Raw genomic sequence first — 11422 nt, forward strand, 5'->3', positions numbered from 1 at the left:
ATACTAAAAAATTTAAAAGGTTGAACCCTAAAAGTTTAAATCCTAGATCCACCTCTGGTAGCTGGTTAGGAGCTAAGTTATTAATCTATTAAATCATGCATAAGTAATATCATGTTTGGTAGCATTTTTTTGTTATGTATAAAATTCAACACACCTAATATGGTGTTTGGTCAATTTAAAAACCTACAAATAGTACATGTATAAGTTATAAGGAAATTTATGTATTATTTTATGCTGGATAGAAGATGAAATAGCAAACACATGAATAACTAATCTGCACAAAATAATGGCATAATACATAAATAGGCCCTTAAACTTGGCCTCAGCTGGCAAGTATGCCCTTCAACTTTGGGTGTGCACAAGTGTGCAACTCAACTTGTATAAAGTTGAACAACTAAACACAAATGCTGACGTGGCACGTCAGTTGAGGCCAAGTTTAAGGGCTTATTTATGTATTATGCCTAAAATAATACATAGATTCCCTCCTAACTAATCTCTGCATTATTAATATCTGCATAACTTTAACCAACTATCCCTTAATTAATAATTAGCCTGATACCATACAAACTTAAACTCGTATATATAATTCCACTGCCTTTGCGAACGTGTGGCTAAGGAACTCTCTTCGTGGATGCTCCCTTCTAATGCACATCAACCAAAACAAGAAGAGAGTTCTATTTTTTCTTCGTTTGGTTCAATGTAAACAAGAGTTAAGGGATGATTATAATAGACAGAACGGTACTGAACGGGGGACCTTGAAGTACAGTGCAATTTATTACACATATGGCATTTTGCATGAAAGACTCTCGTGGTTAGAGTCCCTCCACGTCCAATATTTTTGAGTGCCTAATCAATTCCAAACGAGCCTATATAGAGAAACTGAAACAGTGGAAATATGACTTGCCAAATTTGCGGAAAGAACAACCCAATCCACAGCTAGCAGGCGTACAGCTTGTAAATATATAGTTATGTTTTTAGCGTGCCTGGGCAAAGGAAGGAGGATTGGCTAAGTCTTATAAGGAGCCCAGAATTCTCGTCCGTCACCGTTGTGGTATATTCTCTTCGATTTTACTGCTCCATCCGTTTCAATAATACTGGTTGGCCAAGCTTGTGGAAAGCTAAAACTGCTTATTTTAAAGCGTTGATGTGTTGGCCAGGTTTCTATGAATAAATAAATACTTTGAATAAAGTAGAAACAAAAAAAAATAGCTCCTTCATATAGGCATTTTTTGAAAACTCGCTCAAGCATAAATTGTTGCTCTGATATTGACAAAAGTAATTTTCAAATTTATCAACCAAACACTACTCTCCAAAAGTTTTTTTTTTTCTTTTCGAAAAGCGCCTCCGATAAAAATATTTTTTAAAGTAAGGAGATTTTGAAAGTTTGATCAAACATACTATAAGTGTGTCGTACTTTTGATATTTTGAAACTCATAAATCTTCATTTTTAAAAAAAATTATTTGTCTAATCAAACTAACACACTTAAGTTGAAACAAATGGAGTATATGTTTTGACTTTCCGTCACGTGCTTTGCCTAAACTCAATCATTGGAGTTCTCTTTTTTCTTTTTAGCGTCATTTTCAGTGTGACATACTAGTACTCCAAAATGTCGGGAGTGAGGAAAGGTGCATGGACTAAAGAAGAAGATTCTTTACTGAGGAAATGTGTTGAGACGTACGGGGAAGGAAAGTGGCATAAAGTTCCCATTAGAGCTGGTAATAATAATCTCACTCCCTAACCCATTATAATTAACAAACTATTAGTAGCATGGTTTTGAGTTATATTTATATATGCATGCATGCAGGTTTGAATAGATGCAGGAAGAGTTGCAGATTAAGGTGGTTGAATTATCTAAGGCCAAATATCAAGAGAGGTGACTTCTCTTCTGATGAAGTTGATCTCATTTTGAGGCTTCATAAGCTTTTAGGAAACAGGCAAGTTCATCTTTAAACACGTTAATAGTTAATACTCCTGCTCTTCGGGAGCCGACCAAAAATTTATTCCCTCATCCCTTCCATTTTATATGGTATTCTTTATAACTACTCATTCTAATTTATGTGTTTTACTCTCCTTTTTAATCTATTTATGTGCCCAATCAAACAATACTCAGAGAGAATAATAGAAATGAAAAAAAAAAAAATCGAAGAATTATTCTGCATAGATAGTTGTCTTTGATATTGTATTTTTTTTTTTTTTTTTTTTTTTTGTTGTTTAATTAGATGGTCACTAATCGCGGGTAGACTTCCGGGAAGAACAGCAAACGATGTAAAAAACTACTGGAACACTCACTTTCAAAGGAAGTTAACTACTCGTCATCGACAAGACAGAAAGTACAATAACACCCTCAAGATCACAGAAAACACCATAGTAAGACCTCAACCTCGGACCTTCTCAAATACAACGAATGTCTGTTGGTGCAGCAACAAAAGTATCACAAACAATGATGAAAGCACCAAGGAAATACTAAATATTTGCGAGAAGCCAACAACGTCGATAGACGAGGGAGTTCAATGGTGGACAAGCTTACTGGAAAATTGCAATGAAATTGAGGAAGCAAAAGCTGTTGGCAGTTTTAATGAAGAAAATATGTTACCAAGTATGTTGCATGACAAAATTTCACCGCCCATGCAACAAGGACAAAGTGGTAATTTGGATGACTTTTCAGCTGATATTGACCTATGGAATCTACTTGATTAGTTTCATCAGTCACAAATAAAAGACATCTAATTAATGGTATTGTAGTAGTACTTGTAATAGTGATACATTCTATTATAAGCCGTTTATACTTCGAATCCCAACTACTAGGTACCTAGGGATCTAGCACTATTTTCATGTTAGAGTTTAAATTATGAGTTTAAGTTACGTGATAAATTTTTACATTATCAGGTCACTTTTCAATATTATAATAAATAATATGTCTTATTTTTATGATTACAAATCTTATATTTTAAGGTAGCTTGTTTATAAATTTCATTTGACTGATCTGATATTGTTAAAAAATCATTAATTACACTACCAATGTATATAAATGAAAAAAGTCTTGATCATTCCATATGTCTTAGATTTAGATCTCATTTGATGGCCGTTGATCGCAAAAATTTTAGTTCAAAAGTACTCGCTGTGTCGTTTGGTTTGAAGAGAAGTTATGATGGGATAAGTTATGTTGGGATTAATTATATTGGCATTAGTTATGTTGGGATAAGTTATTTTGGTATTATTTTTTATTCAATGTTTGGTTTGTTATATTAAAAGTAGCATGCGTTGCATAATTTTTAAGAAAAGGTTATTGGTTTACCTATCCTCCACCTTATGTAGTTGAAAAAGGGTTTGAGGAACCTCATGGCTATTTTCGTCATTTTCATTGTTTTATCTTAGGATAACTAATCCTGGGATTGTTATTGTAAAATTACTAGGATTGAATCATGAACTAAGCTACAAGCTTAACCATGGAAAATGAACTTGAATCATGAACTAAGCTACAAGCTCAGCCATGGAAAATGAACAATGAGAGCATTCAACTTAGGAGAAGAATAGAGAATATCTTTGATTATGATTGTTTGGAATTGAAGTTATGAGCATGTGATTATATGTAGTGCTAGTTGCATTGGCTAGTTGTTTACGTACAACTAATGATTTGCACTACTAACCACCTAATCAAACTATAACTAACTTCTAACCGACTTAAGCACAGAATGTGATATACATGATATACATAAATATATAGTCTGATATACATCATGTTTTAACACTCCTCCTCAAGCTGGTGGGTGAAAAACATCAAGAACCCCCAGCTTGGACAAGAGAAAATGATGTTGTGCTACTCCTAAGCCTTTGGTCAGCAAATCCGCAAGATGTAGTTTAGTATTGATGTATGTAGGTTGCATCAGTCCTTTCTTGTACTTTTCTCTGACAAAGTGACAATCAATTTCAATATGTTTTGTACGTTCATGGAATATGGGATTAGCAGCTATTTGAATTGCTGCTTTGCTATCACAAAAGACCTTGATTGATTGGGAGTGTAACCTCTACCATCAAGTCCTCGAGCAATCTTGTCAACCAAACAACTTTTGAAACTGCTGAAGCCATTGATATGTATCCTGCTTCCACTTCTGCTGAGCTCTTACTTATTGTATGCTGCTTCTTTGATTTCCATGAAATCAATAATCCACCCAGCTGAATATCAAAGCCTGTCACTGATCTTCTTGTATTCGGACAAGAAGCCCAATCTGAGTCACATAACACATACATTTCTGTGATTGCACTTCTCCTCAATAACACACCTAGTCCTAGTGCTTTCTTCACATATTTTACCGCCTTTAGAGCAATATCCCAATGTGACTTCTTAGGAAGTTGCATGAACTGACTCAGCAGCTGAACAGCAAAACATGTATTTGGTCTAGTTATGGTCAAGTGTATCAACTTGCCAACCAATTTTTTTATAGCCTGCTGCATCCTCTAGGACTAGATCATCAGTTTTTCCTACTATTATATCATACTCCACAGATGTTAATTTGACAGTTGCCTCTAGCTCTAGTGGGGTAGATGATGGTTTTAAACCACTAAGCCCCAACTCAAAGGATTAATTCAAGAGTGTATTTCCTTTGGTTAAGTAGTATTCCACACTTAGATCTTAGCACCTCTATGCCCAAAAAATACTTCAGAATCCCCAAGTCTTTCACCTTGAACTAACTGTTTAAGTGATTTTTGTCTCAGTAATGAGTTCTCGTGACTGTTGCCTATTATGAGGAGGCCATCTACATAGACTAAGACAACTACCAATTTCCCTTTATCTCTCTTGGTAAACAAGGAATGATCATAAGTACTTTGCAAGTAGCTTGCATTCACCAAGGCAGTGGTTAACTTGATTTTCCACTGTCTTGATACTTGTTGGAGGCCATATAATGACTTGAGTAACTTGCAAACTCTAGTCTCTCTTTGCTTATGGAAACCTTGTGGAAGTGACATGTATACCTCCTTATCAAGATCACCTTAGAGGAAAGCATAATTAATATCAATTTGAAACAACTCCCAATCATGAACTGCTGCAATGCTATCACTACTTTAACTGTGACCATCTTGGCTACTGGTGAGAAGGTTTCATGATAATCCAGCCCTTCTCTTTGTGTGTATTCTTTGGAAACCACTCTTGCCTTGTACTTGTCCACTTCCCCATTAGCTTTTAACTTGACCTTATACACCCATTTTGAGCCAATAGTTTGCTTTTCAGGTGGAAGAGGAACCAGTTCTCAAGTGTGATTTTTCTCCAGTGCATCCAATTTTTTCTACTTTGCTTCTATCCATAGTGCATCAGTAGAAGCTTCCTTGAAGGATTTAGGCTCAACTGTTACTGAGAAATACTTCAAATAGTCCTGATAAATATATGCAAATATGAGTATGAGATGTGGTTGGATATAGGATATGAGCAATGTCCACCAGGATTAGTGCCATGACATAGTCACTATGCCAGATGGGTGGTTTGATTGTTCTTCTAGGCCTAGACTGCTGTTCTTCATGAATGATTGGCACATGCTCATCAACTGCTTCATGATCGTGTAGTAAATGTAGCTGAATGTGATCAGGTGCATCGGATACATGTGTATCAGTAGCATCTAATGCAAGAGGTATAGCTTCAGCATCAATAGCATCTGGTTCATCTTCAGCATTAACAACCTCATGTGACTCAACTTCAGTTGGTTTAGCACCATCAGGTGCATTGGTTGACTCAACTGCAGTTAGTGTTGCACCAACAGGTGCATTGGTTGACTCAACTATAGTTGGTGTTGCACCATCAGGTGCATTTGTACACTAGTATCTGGATATACTAAAGGCAAGACTTCATGAGTAGTTGGTGAAGGAAGTAACACATCATCATTTCCAGCATCTGATTCTCCAAGTACTGAGGTAGGAGTAACATATAAGAACATATCATCAACCTACAGATTAGAGATATCATTTTTTAAAAGAAAATAGACTCTCAAAAAGTCACATCCCTGCTGATAAACAACACCTTGGAATGCAAGTCATAAAGCCTATACCCCTTCTGAGTTTCTAAGTAGCCAACCAAAACACTTTTCCTTGCCCTTTCTGTAAACTTATCCATTCTAGGCAAGTTGCTAGCATAGCAAAGGCAGCCAAAAACTCTCAGATGATCTAGACTTGGTAGCTTTCCTAGCAAAAGCTCATAAGGACTTTTACCAGCTAGGACTTAGGAAGGCAACTTATTAATAAGGTAGGTTGTTGTTCTTACACAATCTCCCTAAAAACATATGGGAATGGCACTTTGAAACCTTAGGGCCCTAGCTATTTCAAGTATGTGTATGTGATTCCTCTCAACAAGCCCATTCTGTTGAGGAGTATAGGGACAACTACTCTGGTGAATAATGCCATTAAAAGCAAGCAGATCAACAAATTTTGAGTTAAAAAATTCAGAACCATTGTCAGATCTTAACACCTTAAAATTGCACCCAAACTAATTCTTTATTAAGCACAGGAAATCATTCAGTACAGTAATAACGTCACACTTAGAATTGTTGAGACAGACCCAAGAGTATCTACTAAAATCATCTACTATAGTAACAAAAAAATGTTTCTTATCATAAGTGAGCTTTTTGTAAGGTCCCAACAGATCAAGATGTACAAGTTGAAAACAAGTATCAGTTTTGCTCTCACTGATAGGAAACTTCAGTCTATGGTGTCTTGCTAAAGGACATATTTCACAAAATTCTTGAATGCTATCATCCACCTTGAGCTTAAGAGATGATATGTGGTGCATTGCTCCTACAGAAGGATGGCCTAGCCTCATGTGCCAAAGTTGTCCATCTTTATTACTTGGAACTAAAGAGTTGCTTAATGTGGGTGCTTTTACTTGACCAGTAGCAAAATGTATAATCCATCTCTCTATCTACCAATCCCCATTACCTTGCCATTGAAGAGGCCCTGAAATACATAGAAATCAGGCAAAAAGAACACTGCACAACATAGTTCCTTGGTAAGTTTAGAAACTGATAATAGGTTGAACTTGAATTCTAGCACATGTAATACATTATGAACTGTATGACCACTTAACACCATGGCATCTCCTGTACGTGCTATTTGTGATTTTTCACCATTTGGAATTTGTATTTTACTACTTTACTGAACTTCTAACCTTCTAAGTGTTGTCAAAAGTTTCTTGCAAGGTGTAATATGGTGTGATGTACCCGAATTCACTATCCATTCACATGTTATAACATTGGACAATAGAGAGGTGATACATTCCATATTAGCTACATATTTGGTGGAAGCTGATTCATCTATCTTGTTCAACACTTCCTTATAATGCTGAGGTGTAAACAATCCTCCATTTGTATGGTGCAGTTCACTTGATTCTCCTTCATCAGCTATTGTAACTGAATTGGCAAAGGGCTTAGGTTGTGTAACTTGTCCATTCTTCTTCTTGCTCTTGAAGTCAGCAGGATAGCTCACTAGTCTATAGCGATCTATAGTCATATGTGCTTTGTAACCACTTTCTCCACAAGCTGGTCCCATTACTGATTTTTTTAATCTGTATCCTTGTGTCTTTCCTGCTAGCATAGTCAGTGCTTCTCTATGTGCATCAAAAATTCCTAGAGATCTATGACTTTCCTCTTGTGTAGTTACTATATATGTATCATTGACTGTTAGATTTGAACCTTTTGCTAATAAATTACTTCTTATGCTGCTATAGCTCTCATTAAGTCCCATGAGAAATTGTATCAGCCTCTGAGATTTGACATGATCTGTGTATTGTCTTGACTCAGCATAACAAGATGGTAAGGGAACCATGATATCCAATTCATCCCACAACACCTTCATCTTAGAGTAATAACATGTAACTGAGTCATTTCCTTGTTTCAAATTTAGAATTTCTGAACACAAGTGATAGATCCTTGTGAGGTTTGATCTATCAAATCTTTCCTTGAATTCATCCCAAATTTGCTTCACACTAGCAGCATACATAATGCTAGGTATTAGATCACTAGATACAGTATTTCCAATCCATGAAAACACAATGGTATCACATTTTTCTCATAACTCTTCCAATTCTCCCTTATATTTGCTTTTTGTATAAGTTCCATTTATAAAACCGAGTTTACCTTTTCCTGTCAAGGTTAATCTCATCGATCTACTCCATAATATATAGTTTTCTGGACCGGTAAGCAGGGGTGGATTTGGAGGGTGCCGAGAACACCCTCGGCAAAAAGTTACAATGTATATATAAGGTAGATTTTTTGTGTTTATGTACATATATTAACTTTTGAATACCTTGAACAAATGCAAAAGGTTAGCTCAAGCGGTCCAGGGTGTTCAAAATTGTCTCCAGCGTCCTAGGTTCGATTCCTAGGAATAACATTATCTTTTATAGTTAGTTTTTTTTTTTTTTTTAACCCCCTGAATGAAAATCATGAATCCACCACTACCTGTAAATTTAGTTGGGAACAACACTAAACCAGGTACATCTGATGCTTGCAAATACAAAGGATGATGATGATCAACCGTAACTGTTTCAACTGAAGATTCTTCGGTCATTTTTCCTTTCTTTGATTTCAATTTTCTTTTTCTCTAATCGAGTTTGTTTTGCAGATATCGATCTTAGGATCTGTGCTCTGATACCATGTGAAATTACTAGGATTGAATCATGAACTGAGCTACAAGCTCAGCCATGGAAGATGAACAATGAGAGCATTCGACTTAGGAGAAGAATAGAAAATATCTTTGATTATGATTGAATTGGAATTGAAGTTACAAGCATGTGATTATATGTAGTGCTAGCTGCATTGGCCAGCTGTTGCAACTAATGATTTGTACTACTAACCACCTAATCAAACTATAACTAACTTCTAGCCGACTTAAGCATAGAATGCGATATACACAGATATACAGTTTGATATACATCATGTTTCAACAGTTATTCCACCCTCTGCCACGGATAACTTATCCCAGCACTATTTTTAATCCTGGGATAACTTATTCCAGAATTAGTAACCAAACAAGGGATCCTATAGTGGTACTAAATTTTTCTCCCGGAATTTTTTTTCCTTATCCATCATCATACTAAACGACCCCTAACAAAAATGTATGTAGACGTATAAATAAAGCTCTGATAGGCGAAGCTGGGGGAATAAAATAAATTACGCCAGTTGTACATTTGTTAATGGGGATGAAAGTAAAGATAAAGCTCATTTACATTGAATGTGGGTAAGGTTTTATCGGAAATAAATAATTAACCGGAAATAAATAATTAACCACGGTAAACAGGAAAACACCAACGGTGTAAAAAGCACAACGTCGTTAGTGTTTGAAAACACTAGGAAGTCCAATAGCAATATGTAAATATCAAATAATACCGAATTAAGTTATGAGCAAAATGTATAGCACTTTAGCAGCATCAGGGGATAGTCAATTCCATAACAAATTGAATGAGTTGCTGAAGATCAGTACTAAGGGGAAGCATTTGATTATAAAATCTGAATCATATTCTAGGACGGATTTGAGTTATATACACTTATATTATAGTGAATGTTTACGCTATTAATGTAATTTAACTTATTATAGCAACATTACTAAATTTTTAGCTTATTGAACAAAGTTACATACAATAATCTTTTAAATCACATGATTGTGTAAATATTTTTCATGTTATCAGTGCATAAAATTGAAATAATTACATTGTATGTTAATTAGAGTAATAATGTTATCAAAATCTACCCACCTTTTAATATCTTACAAAAAATGACCCACTCCCTCCTCCTTCTCCTCTCTCTCTCACTTTCTCCACCGCACCTCCTCTCTTTCGATCACCGGAAAATCCACTCAAATCTAGTGGTGGTGAGCGAGGTGGTGTGGCTGGTGGTTTTCGCCGGAGCTCTGGCATGATCTCGTCGAGGGAGAGATAGAGATGAACGGAGAAGGAGAAAGCCCGATGCTGCTTGTCGGATGTCATTGGTGGTGTTGGAGTTCACCGTAGAATGGAACTCCGGCGATGGCTAATGTTGCTCCGTCATTGGTGGTGTTGGAGTTAGTTTCTATATAATAGTGTATAAGAGGTGTGTATACACCCATATACACACCTCTTATACACTATTATACATTTTTATACACATATATACAAAATGTATCCGTCTTGTATAAAAGTGCAATTCTTATTCAAAACCAGTCCAGATCTTTGTTTATACCCACTTATACAATATTGTATAATTGTGTATAAATGTGTGTAAGTGCGTATTTTCGTGTATAATATTGTATAATTATATCTTTTAGTGTATATACCTACACATCATACACCTATATACATAATGTACTTGTCTTTTGTATATAAGTGTATAACACTGTATAAAAGTGTTTTTGGGCCATATTTTTGCAATGTAAGTTTTGGACTATATTTTTGCAATATAAGTCAGCGAATTGTACATTTCTGAAATTTCCCCATAAAAGTTATACTGATTATAGGACCTACTAAATTAAAGAAGCAATGGATTATACTCATTTAGTTTCTCCAAATATCAAATGTTTAGCTGGAAAAATACTCTATCCTTTAATAGTTAAACTCATAGGAGCACTATAGTCCTCTGTAATATGCAAAATAAGTGCACTTTTATAGATGGCTCACATTCTGTTTCTGGAACAAAAGGACTGGTCCACCTCTTCTGCCTAATTCTTCGTAGAGAAAAATGGAAAGCCCATATATTCATGAATGCACTGATGGAAGTCATGAAAATGAATCTTCAGATTCAATTTACCAACTTAATTACGTAATTCTCGATTAGCTCTGACATCTTCCTTTGGCTTTGTTCATCTTCGTCATCGTCATGGTGATGACTGATAATAATTGTGGTAGCGTCTACGTGAAATATACATAGTCAAATCGACTCCTGGTGAATGGAAATTGAGTTTTGTAGATCCGCTTTTCTACGAAGCGTTAGAATATGGTGATTAGAGTCTAGGCATGCAATAATGGATTGCATGTTGTGCTGCCTGGTAGTGCATCATTTTGCTGTTTCATGCATGCTGGGAGGCAAACAATGTGATACAATACTGGCTTCGAATATCAGAAGTGACTGGTGCATTAGCTGCTGCTCCACTGAAATGAAGTCTTAATACTTATATAAATTTAATCCTCTCATTGTCAGGAGCCAAATCTGAGTTATAAGATAATTTGTACTTAAATTGTCAGTGAATCAATCTACCTTCTTCTTGGCAGATCCTTTTTACTTGTGTATTTATATATTTTCGTCGATGTCTTGGGAAGTTAGCCTGACAGCCTCAGGCATATCCAGATCGCCCACCTCCATTTCAACTTAGAGTTGCCTCTCTACTAAATTGAAATTCTAGTCAGTGTGTTGGTGGTATCTTCATAAGAGAAGTTTTTCCATTGTTGCCTCTGAGAGAGAGAGAGAGAGAGAG

The 11422-nt window shown here is 35.7% G+C and overlaps 1 protein-coding gene across 2 annotated transcripts; it reads left to right on the forward strand.

The window, feature by feature from the left end:
- Window positions 1-661: 661 nt before the first annotated feature.
- LOC132049710 (transcription factor MYB1-like) lies at window positions 662-2942 on the forward strand. Of its 2 annotated transcripts, none has more exons than XM_059440616.1 (4): window positions 662-1110; window positions 1586-1716; window positions 1806-1935; window positions 2221-2942. In XM_059440616.1, the coding sequence occupies exons 2-4, from the start codon at window positions 1608-1610 to the stop codon at window positions 2696-2698; spliced, it is 717 nt and encodes a 238-aa protein (XP_059296599.1). In that variant the 5' UTR covers window positions 662-1110; window positions 1586-1607; the 3' UTR covers window positions 2699-2942. The 2 variants fall into 2 exon arrangements, with proteins under 2 accessions (XP_059296599.1, XP_059296601.1); XM_059440618.1 differs by having other exon boundaries at window positions 662-1051.
- Window positions 2943-11422: the final 8480 nt, after the last annotated feature.

This window comes from Lycium ferocissimum, chromosome 3, assembly GCF_029784015.1.
Source record: "Lycium ferocissimum isolate CSIRO_LF1 chromosome 3, AGI_CSIRO_Lferr_CH_V1, whole genome shotgun sequence".
In the NCBI taxonomy this organism is placed as follows: Eukaryota; Viridiplantae; Streptophyta; class Magnoliopsida; order Solanales; family Solanaceae; genus Lycium; species Lycium ferocissimum.